General features: G+C 41.4%; 1 protein-coding gene across 2 annotated transcripts in view; it reads left to right on the forward strand.

Annotated features, from left to right (window-relative positions):
- Positions 1-19,195, forward strand: part of Patj (PATJ, crumbs cell polarity complex component) — a 304,077-nt gene that overhangs the window by 70,697 nt on the left and 214,185 nt on the right. For both annotated transcript variants that reach the window (XM_087660182.1, NM_080398.1), the window contains 1 exon segment: positions 2,337-2,465. In XM_087660182.1, the coding sequence (XP_087516308.1) occupies positions 2,337-2,465 (129 nt within the window).

Raw genomic sequence — 19,195 nt, forward strand, 5'->3', positions numbered from 1 at the left:
GCCATCCATCTTCTGATACTTGTCTTACTGTAAAAGAAGAAGAAAAATAAAAGGTGTTATATGACTTTAATCTCAGCACTTGGAAGGCAAAGGCAGGCAGGCAGGCAGAGCTCTCTGAGTTCAAGGGCATCCTAGTCTACATATCAAGCTCCAAGCCATCCAGGATCTCTACAGAGTACATCCGTTCTCAAAACAAAACAATACGAATTTCAAGAAGAGGACTCATATCATACTTTGTAACTTATCCTGTTCTTAGTCAACTGTAATGTGTGTGGTGGCTTCCTTGTGAAGTTTGATAAATAGACCTTGAGTTAATTCTGTCAGGTGTCAATCATCAGCCCAGCTTGCTGACTCTGTGTTTCTATCTGCAGAGTGGTGAACAGCAGCCTGAAGCAGGCCAAATGTCAGCACTGCTGCCTGTTAACTGATGGCTTTCTTTTTCTGTAAAGCTGGGGTTATGCAGAATTGATGTATAGGTGATACAGTCCAGTTCAGAGCAGAATGTGCACATAGGGTGCCATGAAATCTCTGTGCACTTACGCTTTGTGGTTGTAAGTGTGCTCTTAAAATGCTGGCTCTTTTCCAAGTGTCTCTGTTTTTCATTTATCCTGATACAATCTTGTATTCTTTTTAGATTTTTTTTTCTTTATGTGTACATATGTGTGTCTTTGCGAGTGTCTGAGTGTGTGCCCTTCAAGGTCAAAAGGTGTTAGATCCGCTTGGGCTGGAGTTTCAGGTAGGTGTGAGCTGCCTGTCGGAGGTGCTGGGAACTGAATTTGGATCCTCTAGAAGAGCAAGCAGCTTAATTGCTGACACATCCCTCTGGCCCTGTCCTCCGTTGTTAAACTCTCTGGTAGGTGGCCTTGAACAGTTCTAATTCTCACTGGTCAGTGAGTACACACCCGTGCTATCCCAGGCATACTAGCCTTTGGAACGTTTTATTGGACGATGGAAGTGGTTCTTTTAAAAGTGTCCTTTCCCAGGCTGGTGAGACGGCTTGGCAGGCTTCAGTTCTAGAGACCATGGAGGATAGAAGGAGAACTGAGTAAACTGAGTTATTCTTCAACCTCCACACGTACATCACAGCGTGTGCATCCTTAGGTCAAACTGAAGTGTGGGAGATTAGCGGTGGGGGCTAGTCCTTACCTCAGGTTTGATCAGTGAGGAAGCAGGAAATTGATCTGTGTTTAGGTTCCATCCAGTGGGTATTGGGTGTTCTTATAGCTATGCACCAATAGTTTTATCTGAACCAATTCTCATTTCGAAAGTTGTTTTTTACTCCTCACCAGTAGAGAACTCTCCCATTGGTGCATTAGGTGGATTTTCTTATACCAGTCTCTCAGTTCTGTGTGTAGGAATGATACATTTTCATCTTCTTTACTGAGACTATCAAAGAGTCTAAGAAATCTGCTTTGAAAAGCTGTTTAGCCATATATGTGGTTCATGCCTGCAGTCACAACACTCAAGAGATTGAGATAGGACTGCTGTGAATTTGAGGCCAGCCTGGGCTACAGAATAAGTTCCAAGCTAACCTGAACTACTGAGTAAGACTGCTTCAAAAAACTAAATTGTTGTTTAGGCTGTGGAAGGACAAGGTATTTTTGGAAATATTAATTGGAGGAAAACAATACTGTGCTAGAAATGTCCTGTGTGGTAGATCTGTCTCATTTTAACTTCACCACGGTTTTTGAAAGGATCGGGAGTCTTAAAGACTTAACAGAGAATCTGTATGCTGAGCATTTGGACTAACCCCTTCCTCTAAGGCCAGGCTTTCTCTGTTCTTACTTGGAGAATTCCACAGAGCTCAGGGAGTTGGGGCAGTGGCTTATACTAATGCTGCCCCACCTCTGCTGCCCCAGGCAGTGCTTCCTCCTCGTCTCCTTCCCCCTTGTTCTTTTCTAGTAAAACTTCCTTGGGATCTTCTGGACTGGTTTCCTGTGTTCTCCCTTTCTGTCTCCGACTAAAATTATGATTACAGTATTGCTTTTAGAATATCTATGTGCCTCTGCTTTGCATGAAGTTTGCATTTTTACTTAAATTACCTATTTTTCCTTTTATGCTTCTAATGGGATGACAGAGCTCATTGAAGTATAAGAGGTCAGTGTTAACACATGCGTTAAACCATTTGACAACCGTGTGAGAGCTCTGCAGTTCTGAATGTCTGGACGTTTATGAAGCTTTGACTTTGAGTGTGAGTACCCAGTGCATGCCCCCTCTACAGCGAGCAAAAAGCTAACCACGCATGCCAAAGACACTTCCCAGTTTGAAAAGAATCTGAGTTCTTTTTAGAACAGAAAGGACAGTAGCCCCCAGCATTTACCGTCTTGCTCTTTCAGGTCGACCGCAGTGTAGATGTCAGCACTGAAGATGATGATGGAGAATTAGCCCTGTGGTCTCCTGAAGTCAAGACTGTGGAGCTGGTCAAAGACTGCAAAGGCTTAGGATTCAGCATTTTGGATTATCAGGTACAGGGACTCGCTGAGAGGGGTTTTGGTTTATGTCGTAGCTTTCTTTGTTTGTTTGTTTGTTTGTTTGTTTGTTTTTGACTTATTGGTTTATGCTGGCATGAACTAGTAATTGTTTAAAGCATTCACCAGACAGCAAAACTGAATCCTGAAAGGGTATTACCCGTTCCATTGCTTTCCTTAAGGTCGGTAGCACTTAGTGACCATGGTGATGTAACAACCAGTGGCAATGAGAAAGTCGATGCTTTTAGAGACTGGACCTTGGTGAGCTTTACAAAACGGGCCCAGCTCTATTGAAATAGATTTCACGTACCATGAAATATACTCATTTAGAGCATTCACCTGGGTTGTTTAGTGTGCAAGTTACATAATCATCACCATTTTCACAATAAGTTCCAAAAGGAACTCTGGGATGGGAGGAGTGTAAGTTGACGGCTAGTTTGGACTGGTTTTCCAGTCTGGGTTGTGTAATGAGACCTTGTCTCCTAAAGCAGAAGCACACAAAGAAGCCTGTGCACATTAGCCACATCCACATTCTCCTGCCTTCCTTCCTTTCAGATGAAGACTGCTATGGCCTTGATTACCTGCCAGTTTTAATGAACTCAAGTAGAAAGATTCTTGGTGAAACTATCTGCTGATGGTGCATAACACCTTTATAGTTAAATATTTACTATTACTTCAGTTCTGACTGAAGTAAGGTGACTAATCCAGGGTTGGTTAGGAACACTGGAGCACACAGTAGGACACCTTTATTTTATAGCCACTTACCACCTACTAGCCTGTCTTCAGACCTCTGATCACTGAGGGAAATTAAAGCCGGGACAAAAATCCCTTTACTCTAAGGTACACACCTTAAAACTAGTGTAATTTAAAGACAATATTAATAAAGCAAGATGTACTCTGTGAAAGCACATAAAATGCAAAATTATATAAAACCAGATTTAAATTTATATTCATTCATCGATTTAATGGTGTGGATATGGGTGTGTGCACATGCCTTAGGACCCACATGGAGGTCAGAGGGCAACTTGTTGGGAGTCAGGTCTCTCTTCCACTACATAGGTCTTGAAAATAAAGCTTAGGCAGTCAGACTTGGCAGCTAGTGCCTTTACCACTGAGCCAGCTTGCTGCTCTGAGTCATTGCTTTTAAACATATATTTTATGATTATAAATGTTTTGCTTGCATGGTCTGTGTGCACATTGTATGTTCCTGGTGCCCGCAGAGGTCAAAAGAGGGCATTGGATCCCATGGAATAAGGCAACATGTGGGTGTTAAGAAGTAAACTTGGTGTTTTGCAAGAACCCCAAGAACAAGTGCTCCTAACTGCCGAGGCATCTCTCCAGTCTCTGAAATCATCGTTTAATATAATAATGTGATACAGACTAGAGTACAAGAAAAATACTTGGAACACTATATGAGATTTAAATTACATTTTTGCTGGCATATTTCTGGGCCAGATAGGCCTCTGCTCTTAGAACTTCCTTTTAGAATATCATTGAGTTATGAGCTGTTGATTTGAAATGGACGTTTTGGGAAATAGAGGCAACAGGAAGTATCAAATTGTAAGATTCTCGTAAGAAGTCTTGGTTCCCTAAACTGTACTGTAGAAGTCTCACCTATCCCCTAATGTGTAGCCAGTGAAAGTGAAGTTTAGGTCAGCCAAAGCTCACTGGAGTTAAATCAGCAAATGTGAGGGTGAGTTTGTTAACCATTTCCATGCCTAGGTTTAATTTGCAAACTCTTTAAAGTGCTCTGATGGTCAGCTAGTTTTCATTGTCTCGGAGATCTCTGTATTTTCATTGTTAGTGGATAAATAGACTTTATTGTCAGCATCTTGGAGCAACTGCAGGCTTTAAATAGTTACCGACTTATCTGTTTTCACGGCTAGTGTAACTCAGACAACTAACCAACAGTTACAGCCCTGAGCTACACTCGGCCCAGACTTCCTGTTCTCAGTGTTACACTTCTTAAAGCAGAAAATTGTCTCTGAGCTTGACAGAGTTCTGAAAGAAGGAAAAACTTGTTAGCCTCTCAATTTTACTTCTAGCTGGCAGGAAATCGCTAACAGTTTTGCTCTGCACTTTTAAAAATGGTTGCTCTGATGTGGATTATTATTTCAGTAGTTCTCAGAGGTATGCATTTTGGATTCTGTTGTTTTCTACTTTGAATATTGTCATTTACAAACGTTTGTTTGTTTGTTTGTTTGTTTGTTTGTTTGTTTTCCCCATACCCTCCTTACAATCTGTATGAATAGACACTGATTTCTGTCCAGGTTGTATGATGTATTTCTGCTGCAAAAAAATAGTACTAGAAAATTCTTCTGTCTTTGTGTGTTTTGGAGAACTGATAGAAGGCTTCTTAATTTCCTGATGTTACTTTAATTCAGGTAAAATGGATCAGTTCGTGTCTTCGGAAGAAAAGCACTCACTTTTATGCTGGGTGTTCTCTCAGTCAGAGGTTAAGCATTCTCACAGTTGGGCACACTACATTGGTATCATTTATCAGGGCCCCGAAAAAACATTTCCCACCAAAGCCTTCAGATAACAGGGAAATGCAATTTAAAATTTAATTTGTGGTAAGTTCATTAATTCATTTAATCGTATGACCCTTATAATCGGGTAAAATTTTCCAAGTTTGAAAAATAGTTTTTGCAAAATTAAGTAGACAAATAGCAGATGCTATCAAAGGCCTTGCTTCTGGGGATTTCCAAAGCTGCTGTGTTTTGTATAAACTTCTTAGGTGACTGAAAAAGACTAAGGGAGGTCCCGACCTCCCAGGTTTAGCATGTCTACACCAAGTAGTACTATAGGAACACTGTTGTAGACTTTCCAGTCTTAGGAACCTGGGATGGTTTCTGTGTGGTAAGGGCCTACATTAGCCATGTTGAAGAGGCTACATCTTTCCTTTTGAGTATTAATTTCAGCTAACTTGTTTTTCTAGTTAATTAATTTCCCCTCCTCCATAAACTGAAAATTTCATACCTCTGTCTCCTTAATGTAACTTCTCGAAGACATAGTGATAGCACGTGTAAAAGATCATATGAATTAAGTTTGTGTGTAAAGGAAAGAAAATCTTCTGTTGCATGAAAATGTGAGCACTGTTAACTGTCATTCAGTTGAGAAAATCAGCACAACAAGTATTGATACCATCCCTCGATTGAGTACCGCACTGCAGTGTCTTTAAACCATGTACATCTTAGCTATACAGTTAGATTAGGAAAATTAATAAGTAGATGCCTTTGTTTAATGGAGTTTGTATTTTACCATGAAATCATATTATATCATGCAGCCACTCCCAGAGAGCCGTATGTGAGCCACCCTGAGAATTAGTGCTCCAAAGTTTAGTTTTACATAACTTAGCTGTGCCTTAGGAAAGTATGAGTGAGCAGATTACGGACTTTGAAGTGACCCATGGGACAATGGACAATGGGGTGGGTGGCTGTCCCAGCAGGTTGGTAGTCCTAGTACTGATGTATGGCTGATGTATAGCTTAACAAAATTGAGGCACCTGCCCTGAAATGAAGGAGTAGAGTCTGACACAGGCTTCTAGAGGGCCGTTGTATTAGTCAGGGTTCTTAAGTCACAGAACTTATGAAATGTCTGTATATTAAAGGAATTCGTAGTGATGACTTACAGTCTACCCCAACAATGGTCAGCTGGGAATGGGAAGTCCAGAAATCTAGTAGTTGCTCACTCCCACCAGTTGCTTAAAGCCCACACCCACAGTAACACACCTACTCCCACAGGGCCACGCCTTCTAATAGTGCCACTCCCTGGGCCAAGCACATACAAACCGCCCCAGCAGACATATGCCAAAGAGCTAATGTGCGAACTCATGTCCATACCTTTTACACTAGATTTGGACAAGGGAAAAGAGAAAACAGTAACTGTAATACAGGTAAGATTATAGGATAAAGCTTTTGTTGGCTGTCATTTGAACAGAGGTCAAGTCTGCCCCCCATAGCAGCTGGCTAAAAACCTGTTCTGGGTGTTCAGCATGGGAGCCTCCATGGCTTGTAAGATTGAGTGGTGGAAACAGTGCATTGAAGTTTGACGGTCAGCTCTTTTTCAAAGCATCGGAATACTTGGGAAATTTGTCTCTATGTTACAAATTTTTAATATTTTTTATTGTGTGTAAGTATGTGTGTACATGTATGTGCATGTGCACCCACACATGGGAGCATGTTCCCAGGTGTGCATGCGTGGAGGGCAGAGGACAACCTACTGGGGTAGGTTTGCTCCGTTCCTATCCTTCCATCCAGGAAGGGCCTTAGGTCAGGCTCCTACAGCAGGCACTCCTTCCCACTGCCCTCCTCCGGGTCCGGCTGCATCTTCAGAGCAGCTTTACTTAGTCTGTAAGGGAGGGCTCCGTTTCGTACTTTAGTTGTCTCATCCCTGTTCCTCTACCTTTTTGCATGCAACGTCACCGTTCCTTTGATTATTATTCCCCTAGGGTATTATTAATATGCATTAATATATCAGCACAAATACAAATTAACAGTATATGTGACAATTATTATTAGTTATGTGCTAGCTTCTGTTTTACTTATTTTACATACTTAGCATATAGATTTCTCACAAGAACTATGTAATCCCCATTTAACGAGTAAGGAAACTGAGGGACACATCAGTTAGGTGTTATGACAGTTTGTACAGCGGGAGTACAGAAAAAGTGAAACTTGAATTCAAGCGACTGTGCTGGCATCCCATTGCTTTTATATATAGCATGATGTTCTTTCTTTATGAGGATTTTTGTGTACATATTAAAAAACAGGACATCCTTATAATAAATGTTAGTTGTTTTTTTAATTGGAAAAATTGAAAACGAGTAAGCTGCCAGATGGCATTCTTCTTTTATTGCTATATGAAAATTGAGTAAATATTAAGAATTCGTTAATGCAGTGTGTCCTTCTGCACCATGTAAGAGCTAGTGCTTCAGAAGAAAATGACTTCTGGTTTGAAAGCCTGTTTTTACAGGTTAGCATTTCTTAATCAAGCAGTTTGGTAGCCTGAGAGTCTGTAACTTCTGATTTTTACCAGAAAGCTTGCAAAGATTGAACTATATGGATTTTACCTTCAGTTGACCCTATAAATTTAAACGGAGCAAGTGGATATTTTCTGGTGTTTTGATTTATGCTGAACTTTGAATAACCCCTCATGATTATAATTCACTGAAAATGTTTGACATTAGCCATGACGTTGCCATCCTTGGTACTTTTAAATTTCAGTGATTTAGAAGGGAAAATTTATTAACCAATAATTCTCCCCCCACCTACATCCTATTCTTCATTTCTCTCCCTCTTGAATGACTCAATCTTGCCAGAGCAGGTATTTTGGGAAGGTTTTTTCAGTGAGAGCTGAGACACATGAGGACGTCAGTCGGTCCTGCTGTAAGGATGTTTGGAAGGCCACAGACAGATAATTCAGCTGTGGGGTTGAATCACATGTGAATCTTGCCGTAATGCTGCAGGCCCGTGAAAGGCCTTAGGTAGATGACCTTAAACAGCAAGCGCAAGTAGTTTTCCTGAGGGAACAGTTGTTGTGAACTGAGTTGTGAAAACAGACTGGAATGAACAGAAGCCACTGCTGAGCCCAGAACAGCTTGCCTTTGGATCTGTGAGGAACTTTGTGCACAGTTTCTGCCTTAACCCAGAGAATCCATCGTTCTGTTTGGTTTGCAGCCCAGGGGAGAAAGACCCAGAGCCAGGCTGGCTCCTTACCACTGTGCTCAATGTCCAGCCCATAAATTCTCTTTACACAGACTTTTAAAACTTAAAGGAAGGGGTATATCAGTTTCATTTATTAACTTAAAAGTATCTTTGGATTGTTGAGCGCATTAAAATGTTTTTAAAGTTGATAATATATGCACATCGCATAAAAATTCAAAAGTATACCCAGGCCTTTTGTGACAGTCACTCGGGGCTCTTCCAGGAAAACCCATTGTATTTAATGTCTTTCCTCCAAGATATGCTTTATAAACACAGCATTATATAAACAGAGTTTTCTTGTTATATAAATTTTGCGTTTGTGACACATAAGTGAGATACATCATACATATGTTTGCTTTTTGTAACCAATTCCATCTTCTTTCACTTTAGTATTTATTGAGCTACCTAGTTCTTTTTAATGACTGCATAATACATTATTGTTGATTGACAATAATTTACTCAACTAGCCTCCTGTACCCACGTGGTGTACTAAATGAGACTGTAGGGCTGGAGAGATGGCTCAGCCGTTAAAGGCTAGGCTCACAACCAAAATATAAGAGACTGTAGCCCTTTATTTGTTGCCACAGTCTTTTATAAAACTGCCACAGTTGAGCTAGTGACAGCTTTCTAGAGAAGAGCGTGCTAATCAAAGGAGCACATAGGTTTTCGACTTTGATACATTTTTACCAAATTGTTGCAACACCATTTTGAGACAAAAGAGTTTAGATGAGTTACAGTTGACATCTAATGTGGAATCATATCTCCATTCCGATGGTTCGACTGGAAAATATAAGCAGGTGTGTAATTCATGAAACTAATGCTCTTCCATGATGTGAAAGGACTAAGTGAGAGCAATATATAACTATCAATTTTGTCTCAACTGTAATTTATTGTCTGTAGCTCAGAGAGTAGAGTATTAATATTCACTCTGGTATCAGTGCCCATCAGTCTACTCCACCAATCTGAATCTCCTCTGTCCAGGATTGAACTCTGAAATGAGGTGACAGGCTAGAAATCTGCTTTTTGTCAAGTGATTCGACAATTTGAGGGAATGCTGCTATCAGTTGATAGTCTTAGCAGTTCAGAGAAGCCTAATGTCTTTAATGGTATTCTAGGTGATGTGTACAGGGCCCAGCTTACAGATTTGGTAAGTAGTGACACAATTTTACCACATAGCAATAGCATAAGTAAGTCAGTTGCAAAACTCTCCTTTTTTTCTAGAGTATAAATGCAGAGGCCATCGGTATATGACAGGTTGTATAGTTTGACTGTGGTACTTGGGCAAGCCTTAAGGAAACTTTTGGCACCTGGCATCTCTGCACACAAGGCATGTACAAGGCCATCAATACAACTGCATTTGAAGGTCACCATTTGTTTATAGGACTTGGGGGAACTGACAAAGCCTACTTTGCCTTCCCTGGTGCCTGTCCACATGTACTTTATGAACGTCAAGGTACTGTAAGCACTAGTGCCCAGGGCACTAAGGTGTACTCCTCAGATGACTTGCCGTCTTTGCCTCTGTGGGAAAGCGCTACATCCTTTAAGTAATTTTAAGCTGCATCATTTGGCAAATGTGTTCATGCAATGGATTGACTGGCTGCAGGATAGTCCTCTCAGGACTTATGCACCACTTTTTAAGCCTGGGGAGTGGCTAGGTAGAGGGAACTTGATCCTCGCATCTGAGTTTGTACTGTGTTCAGGAGGATGACCAACCTCCGAAGCCCTCAGTGCAGCAGGTCGGAATGAGAAATCAAAGAGGTTGTGTGTGTGTGAGTTTGGAATCCAGATAGCACTGATCAAAAGCCTGCATGGGTGAGGCAGCTGCTGAGGATGAAGTCAGCAGGACTCGGAGACCTCAGGTCAGGTCTGACAGAGGTTTTCTGGAATTTTGTGATTTGGAATATGAGTTTGGAAAGAAATCTTATTATGGTCTAATGGGGACGAAAGAGAATAGCTGTGTGCAGCAGAGGGTCACTTGGACTCGGCTTTCTTGTGGGATAACTTTCCCTTTCACAAATACCTTCCTGTCAGTTTGGCTTCACCGTAAGCTAAGGAGATGAGCCTAAAGGGATTACTGGCTGTATTACCTTTGGTCAGTGTTTTAGAAGAGGACAAACTACCTGTTAGTGTTTGTTAAATGGCCCAGAGAGCTAAAGCACTGGTCCAGATGCTCACATTTTCTGCATAGCACGTGCTTATGAGATGTGTGGTCATTGCTTATGTATTCCAGTGAATTAGCAGGTCTTACCCTGTCTCCCACAAAAGAAACCAGAACAGCGACTTCAGGAAGGTCCTTGGATCTAAAGAACAAACTCAGTCTTCAGAGGCAGCTCATTACAAGTCTCTCACACTGCCAGACATGGCTGTATTTCTAAAGTTCCCACTCCATTCTGCTCTCCAATGGGAGGACCAGACTACTAGATGGAAATCATAGTCCTACCTCAAGTGTGCTTCATGATTGACACAAACCAACGTGCAGGCATTGTAAATCGCTCTTTGTAAGACATGAAGCAGTGGTTCACCCACGACTGCATGAACTGGAAGTGGTGGCTCACCCACGACCACTTGACTAGGAAGTGGTGATTCAGCCACAAGTACATGGCTAGGAAGTGGCAGTTCAGCCATGACTGACTCAGATGTGGTGTCACACATGGTGAGGATGTGTGACAGTACTGTTTTTAGACAGAAACTTTTTTTTTTCCTACTTATCAATCAACTGATAGAGAGGAGGTATTTCTGGCTAGTTTAATTTATCTTCCCAGAGAAACGTGCTCGTTAGTGTCTGCAAGCCTTGCTTCACATTATTCTCAAAGCTCACGGTCACTAGGATTTATCCTCTGACCCGGCCTAAGCTCTTCAGAGATGTGATATTTTCTGTTACCAAAGCATGAAACGTGTATGTTTGACTTTGAGGTGTTCAGTGTAACACCTTGGCCTTTTTCCTGTTTAGTTTAGGCACAAGATGTGTGCTCTATATCACTGACCTGTCAAGGTTTACAAACAAAAACAAACTGTAAAATGAGTGGCATCGGTGTCCCTGATGTAGCCACTATGGTTGTCAGACAACTTCCTAGCCCACGGATGGCCTGTTTGCTGAGACTGAGGGTGAGGTGCTGTGCTGTTGTAAGCCTCTTTTGTGTGCCTATCCAGAGAGCACAGACCAGCTCTAAATTTTCATGTGAAAATGTAAGGTGTTAGCTTTAGCCAATTTTTGTAAAAGTTTTTTACTGTGTATATATACATGTCTGTTTATTGATCTGTGAACATTTTTTACTGTTCCCAAAGTGCAGAAGAGAGAGTTGGATCTTTGGGTGGAGCCCCATTCGGGAACTGGAAACAGTTCTCTCCAAGCCAGCATAGGCTGTATGCCTGAGTGTTCTCCAGCCCGGCCTGAGAGATTTTAAGAAGGTTTCACATGTCTGTACTTCCCATGCAATGACGCATTTCAACTACTGTGGATTTTTTTTCTCTGAAGATATTAGGCTATTTCTTATTATAAGTTCACTTTCTACATTTAAAAAGCACAGTTCAGTATTATTAAGAATATCCTCATTTCAACAGTGTGTTTTTAGTATCCCATTTACCGCAATGTACCACAATTGGTAGTACTTCAGTACACTGTCTTCTGATAGAACCCCATGCATTTCAGCTAGGTGGTGTACACATCCCTTCAGATAAGCATATTGCCTTGTTTTGTTTTTATTTGCACAGCCATCAGAAGTTCTGGTCAAGGAGTGACTGACAGTTGAATGTGGGAATAATTATAGCATGAAATAAACATTTCAAAAGATAAAACAACTAAAGGGCCTATTAATATCCAATCAACATAACTGAGAAAAGGGGAGAAACCAAGAGAAAGTAATCCTCTTCAGTCTTAATATCCAATCAACATAACTGAGAAAATGGGAGGAACTAAGAGAATGTAATCCTATTCAGGGACTGCAGGAAACTCTGTGGGAATAATGTTGATCAGCCTTTTAAGCTGGGATAGGGCGCTGGCTCAGATGTTTGAGGTGCTGGATTTTATAACCATGAGCTATACTTATAGGTAAATGTAAACATTTGGTTTTAAGTAAGTTTCCTACTTCTTGTGTGCTGATCTTTAACTGTGCTTGGTTTGCTGGTCAGGAACTGCCTTGTTCTGTGTATGATGGATAGAAAATCTGTTTCCTAACAGAATTCAGAAGAGTAAGACACGAGGAACTAGAAACTGTACCAGTGCCTCAGTCTTGAGTAGACTGCCTTGTGGGCACACACTTTGAACCTGATAGCACTGTGGTGGTGATTGGTTTGCTAGTGTAATACTTTGCTATATTGTGAGGTAGTTAAACATGAGTTAGCGTTAGAACATGTGTGCTCCTTATTCATTATAACCACTTCCTCATTACCTTATATTCACTAGGATGCATTTGTCTTTCCTAAAAGTACATTGGTCAGATCAGAAGACACTCTTTTGCCATAACCAGTCTAGTCATTTTTAGTACAACTAAGGTACTTGGGGAGGGCGGGGTCACACCTTTAAATTTTTATTTATTTGTTTTTCTTTGCATGTATGGTATATATTTGTGTGGGTTTTCTATGTGTGCATGCACATATTTGTATGCCGTACTCTGTGAACTGCTGAGAATGAATATGAATCAACAACTGAAAAAGGTCGTGAATTTGAAAGAGCGAGGGAGGAGGTTAATATGGGAGGGGCTAGAGGGGAGAAGTGGAAGGGAGAAACGATGTAATTATATTTTAATTTCAAAAAATAAAACAATAATTTTAAGAAGATTGGTTTAGTGCAGGAGGGCATATGTCTTTTATATTTCATTTGCTGACTTTCCTTGAGTGGCAGAATACTCAGGAAGTTAGGCTAATATGATCAGTAGACTGTCTATGAGTTTAAAGAGAGATCACTAGTTAAAGTGTAAATGTGGTAAATAACACATTGTGTGACCACAGCATACAGCTTTTTATTGTTAATGCAGTGTAAGTATCTTGCTAAGAGTATGAAGCCCAGGCTAGTCTAGAACTCTTCATGTAATCAAGGCTGACCTTAAACTCATAATCTCCCTGTGTGTGTGTGTGTGTGTGTGTGTGTGTGTGTGTGTGTGTGTTGTATAAATCATACTCAATACTGTCATTTAGGTATAGAATCTTAGAGTGAGGGAGTAGACATCATGGCTCATAGATCCACCCAATTGCTCATTTCACATTTGAGGAAACTGACTCATAGAAGAAATGAAGACACTTGTACAACTGTTGGATCAAGCCGGGGCTCAAAACTATGACTTACAGTCCATACTCACCTATATTAAAGGATTGGTTGCCTGTCATCTTTGTCTCTTTTTTGCTCTTTCTTTCTCCATTATAAAACCTCAAATTCCTACTTTTCTGAGAGATATGTGTTCCTGGTGGAAAAATCCCAATTTAACTGGCTGTGTGCCAGAACTGCTACATGTTGTGGACCTGTCCCTACGTCTTGCACAACTTAGTGGGTGCTTTATCTTTGCCATGCCCTGTCCCAGATGATTCCATCTGTGTGCCTCCAAAATTAACTAGTCAGCTGTCTGTCTTTCAAACTTACTATTTTATTCCGATGCTACTTATTTTGGCAACTTCCTTGGAATATTCATTTGAAAATTTATTTAACCATTAAAAGATATAGCATCTAAGTTACTTTCATTTAATTAATAAGGTCATGAAGTTACTATTTGGTTCTTAGTTTGGTTTGGTTTCTTTTTATTTAGAATACTTATAAAATACTACACTCTTATTGTGCAGAAATTACTGTATATATGTATCCTGTAAAATTGTCTCTCAGATGTGCTTCCTCTCATAGGAATTATGCCACAGCCTTGACTTCCTTGGGTGCGGGGTTGTTTTTTTCCATTTGTAATGTCTTTCTAATTCAGTGTTGACCGACACTGTTCTGCCAGCTTGGTTTTACAATTACTTCATCCTCAGTGAAGACTGTGCTCCAACCGTAATGTAGGTCTAGGGCAGTAAGCTACTGTGCCACACAGCCCAGAACTATGACAGACAGTAAGGTTATATGAGCTACCCATGCTCCTCTTCATGTGAGTATCTGTAGTCCATTACATATCTTAATATTATATATTTAGTATTCTCAATTCACAATAAGTGTGAAAATTACCAGAGGAGCCTTCCAGATAGGTCATCAGGTAAAGCCAATTGTTCAAGCTGAAGACCTTAGGGGTCCCATGGTAGAAGGAGAGAATGGACTCCAGCAAGTTGTCCTCTGGAGAGGACACATGGCATGGTGTGACACTCATACACATGTACATACACACCAACATGAATAAAGATAAAATGCAATGTAAAGTATTAGATGATGGGCTGGAGAGATTGCTCAACACTGCACAGGCTGCTGTTAAAGGGCTCTTAGTTCTAGTCCCGCACCCACATAAGGGCTTACAACCCTGTGACTCTGATTCTAGGGGATCTGATGCTCTCTTCCGGTTTCTATGTACTCACCAGCCCATGCACATGATGCAGACATACATTCAGGCAAACACTCATGTATATAAAACAGTAATAAACACAGCTTAAAAATGTATAAAAGATAAAGAACCTAGTGGACAATTTTTTATTTGAAATAAACTTGGTTCTGTCTGGCGACCATCCTGCTGTATGGAATATGAATCTCAGACCTGTCAGTGTTTGAGTATTGATACAGAACAGATTAAATTAAAACAAAAAGAACCTTGTGAATCTATGTCATATTATGATCATGAATAAGTTGTTTCACCTTGGTTTTTTATGTCCTTTTTGGGGACAGCACTACAAAGCCTGGGGATTTCCCCCCACATTCCTGTTATTTTTGACAAAGGTTCTTCCCAAAACATTTTGTCATGTTATTAAACTGCTGGCCTTCTTGACCTGTGTGACCTCCTTGTGCATCCGCCCTGCACCGCCTTTGTGGTTTTCCCAGGGCCACTTTGCTGTCTTCCTCATCTGGATTTTGGAGCAAGCGTGCTGCTCTGCACATCTTTTTCATGTCTGTCACTGGCAACAGCCATGTTTGGGGGAGCCTCCTCCCTGCCCCAGGTGATGTGCTGTGCTCTGCTTCAGTTTACGTGGAGTCTGGTTCTTTGATCTCGGAATGAACAGAGAAGTTCATATAATGTATTTTATAGGCAGTTCAGAAACTTGGAATCCTATCCATTGGGATATAATGACTGTCATGTGTTCCCTTCTCTTGCTGTAAATGTGTCCTTAGGCTCACCGAATGATTGGAGTCTTGCGAAGCTAGATATAAAGTTAAAATTTGGAAAGAAGTGCCAGAGGTGAGCTTCTGGAGACAAGCCGTACTTTCCGTACTGTCTGGTGTGTCATCGTCCAGGGCTGGAAGTACAAACCCTTAAGCAGCAAGCATGATATGTGAAGGATTCGGTGTTACACAGAGAGATGGTGTGTCTGTCTCCTGCAGTGTCTGTGTTCTTTCAGCCTTTGTTCACTCGGCCAAACTTTATTTGAGGCAGAGAAGTTTAGTAGCTGAAACGAGTACCCTGGAATTTAACTGCTTTAAACTCTGGCTCTGCTGTTTGCCAATTTTGCGCTTTGATGAAGTCTTTCAGTTTTTCTTCTTTTTCTCATTCAGGCAATGCAGATAATAATGGTGCCCACTTCTAAGTGGTGCGAGAGTGGAACAAGTTCCCATCAGTGAGTCCTCCTAGGCTGTCAGCACTGGGAGACGTGCACAGTTGTGATTGTTTGTATATGATGGGGAGTAGCTTGCTTTGCAAATAGTTACAGTCCAGCAAGTATTTTCCCAGTCGGCACCTTCTGTGTCACAGGCATTATAGTAGTAGGCCCTTGAGCAAAGCAGCAAACAGACATACTCTTCTACCTTTTTAAAAAATTTTATTTTCACTTTAAGAACTCTGTGTGGCGTGTCTGTCTGTCTGTCTCCAGTCCTTGGAGCTGGAGTTACATTTAGTTGTGAGCTGCTGGATTTTAGTGTGAGGAACTGAACTTGGGTACTGTGTGCTCGCCTGCTGATTGATTGATTATGCATTTGTGTGTACAAATGTTCATGTACGTGTTCTTGCCTGTACATATACCATGGTGCGTCTGTGGATATCTTAGGATAACCTAGAAGTCAGTTCTCTTCTTGTGGTTCTCTCCCTCCACCATGTTGGTTCTGCAAATCAAATTCAGGTTTTCAGGGATGGCAGTAAGTGGTCTTACAGCGGAGCCATATCACTGACCCTGTATTTGGGCATTCGTTTGTAACACTCTGACACTCTGTTGTACTGTGTTGGTATATGGCTGTATTTTCCTGCTTTCTTAGCAGCTTTGATTGACTTTCAAAAGATATTTTATTATTAGGTACTTTTCTCACTGCTGTGACCAAATACCTAACAAAGTAATTTACTAAGGGAGGGGCGGGTATTGTGGCTTACAGTTTAAGAGGCGCTGTCTGTTGTGGCAGGGAAGACATGGTAGCAGGAATAAGACAGCAGCTCCTCACAGGGGAGCTTTAGTCACAAAACAGGGCGATGACTGCTCGTCCTCTGCACATCATTACCTTTTTGGTTTGGTTTGGTTTAGTTTAGTTTGATTTTGGTTTTTTGTCTTTTCGAGACAAGAGTTTCTCTGTGTAGCCCTGGCTGTCCTGGAACTCACTCTGTAGAATGTTTTGTCTTTAGTAAGACAGTTATAATGATTATATTAAAATTATAGAAATCATATAATAAGGCAATACAAAATACTCTGGGTATAATTAACTGGGGCACCTAACTCTGTAGTATGGAAATATATATTTATTACATACATATATTTATACAGTTTGGAAATATAGTATGGGATAGTATGGAAATATATTATTTAGTGAGGTGCTAAAATTGACCTCACTGAATAGAAAAATATTTCAGTGTGTAGGGAATTGGGAAGGCGTCTCATTGGAGGAGATCTTGGCAAAGACATGGATGAGTGGTAGTGGCCAGGGAGACATTCCTGACAGGAACAGCTTGCATAGGGCCCTAAGTTTTAGTAGTCTTGTGTGTTTGTGCTAAGGTGCGGCACAGAGGAGTGGCCGTGGACACAGTGGGACTGAACTGCATACCCACAGACATTCACTTCATAAAATTTAAAGAGTTAGGACTTAATTCTAAAGACAATACTGTCATTATGTATTTTAAGCAGAGGAGGAGGCTGTGATTATATTTTATTTTGCTTTTTAGGTCTAGTTTTATTTTTAAAGAACTGTTTTAATTCTTTGAGATTTTCACACAGCATTTATGGACATGTTCACCCACACAGCCTCACCCCCATTCTTCCCAGCTCCTTTCTTCCTCCCACTGCCTCACTTCCTTTCCTTTTTAATGATCTATCGAGTCCAGTTTGTGCTGCCCATGTACTGAGAGTGTGGTGCCGTCCGCTAGGGCTTCACCCTTATAGAAAATTCCCCTCTGCCAGTCAGTCAGCAGCAGTCAGGGTTCCAGAGGTGTGGGAGAGCTTGTGTGCGCTGGTGAGGACGAGGTTAGAGACTGTAGGCACGGTGTCGGAGTGTAGCATTTATCCAGACAGGAGCAGTGTGAGGCTCAGTGAGGCGGTGGGGTGGCAAGGAGGAGGAGCTGATAGGAGACGTGGACTAGAAGAGTTTGAAATGTGCACCACTGCCAAGGCCAAGAGGGCAAGTGTGTGCCAGGGAGAAAGGGGTCTTTGTTAGGTCAGATCTCCCTGAGGAGTGCAGGATCCAATATCCATAATAAATACCAAACCTTAGCGTCACCTCAGGAGTTCTAAAACGTTCTGGATGGCCTTTCTTGGGTCCGGTGTCTTGACTGGCCGGCCAGTGCTCCATACTGAGTGGGAATGTGGGACACACACTCCTCTGCTAGCATCTGTGCAGTGTTCCCTGAGTATTTGCTGTTCTTAGTTGATTAACTGAACACTCTCATGAAACGTCCTTTTCATAAACAGTTGAATTAAATCAAACACGAGACACATACTGTGGAAGGTGTAGTAGCACATAAAGGTTTTGAATAAACAGAAGAGATTTCCTTCCTAAGGCTACTGGCAAGTGCTTCTTATGCTCTGAGATTGGCCGTTAGTGCCCTCTGTTGGGTATTCCCTCGCAGGCTGCATCTTGCAGTTCTCTTTATCAAAAGGGGAAACGTGAGAGATTAGGAAATGATGATAGTGACTGTGGACGGAGCAGAGGGTAAAGGCATGTGCTGTTCATCAGGGTAGCCCAAGTAGGAGAGAACCTCCTCCTGCAGGTTGTCCTTTGGTGATGGTCGTTCGAGCGCTCTCTCGCTCTCTCTCTCTCTCTCTCTCTCTCTCTCTCTCTCTCTCTCTGGTGAAAGGTGATACATCTGGTGAGAATGCTAAAGATCTGGTTGCAGGACCTCAATGTTCAGTGGCAATCTTGAGAAATATCTATCATCTTGTTTGATAGACCCTGTTTATGATATTATAGACTGTTTTCAAAAAGTGGACATTTCTAGTGAGAAGCGGCATGTGTCAGGATGATGTCTGAGGATTTTCCATGCAGTAAAGAATCACAAAGCAGCCACTGCAGTAGGCAAGAGCAGCTGCTGCCTTGGTGGTCAATGCAGAAATCACTTGCTCATTATAGGATGTAGGAAATGACACAGTCAGGAGCATCCTCTACAGGACGGTGGCTATTAGATGGGCAGCTTCATTGTGTGTGTGTGTATGTGTGTGTGTGTGTGTGTGTGTGTGTGTGTGAGAGAGAGAGAGAGAGAGAGAGAGAGAGAGAGGGAGGGAGGGAGGGAGGGAGAGAAAGAGAGAGAGAGAGAGAGAGAGAGAGAGAGAGAGAGAGAGAATGAATGCTTAAGTTTTTCTATAAGCCACAAAGAAGCAATCATTGGGTTCTGTCTTCCAGGACAAAGTAGTAAGATTAGTGGAATGACTAAGACGCCAAACCTGAATACATTTTAGTAAGCAAGTGCTCCTATACTAGTTTGCACTCTGAAGGATACTGTGTGCATAAGGACGCACTTGACTTTTCTGTAATTAGTGAAATTCATTATCTTTCCACAG

The sequence above is a fragment of the Rattus norvegicus genome, chromosome 5, assembly GCF_021556685.1.
Source record: "Rattus norvegicus strain SHRSP/BbbUtx chromosome 5, alternate assembly SHRSP_T2T, whole genome shotgun sequence".
Lineage (NCBI taxonomy): Eukaryota > Metazoa > Chordata > Mammalia > Rodentia > Muridae > Rattus > Rattus norvegicus.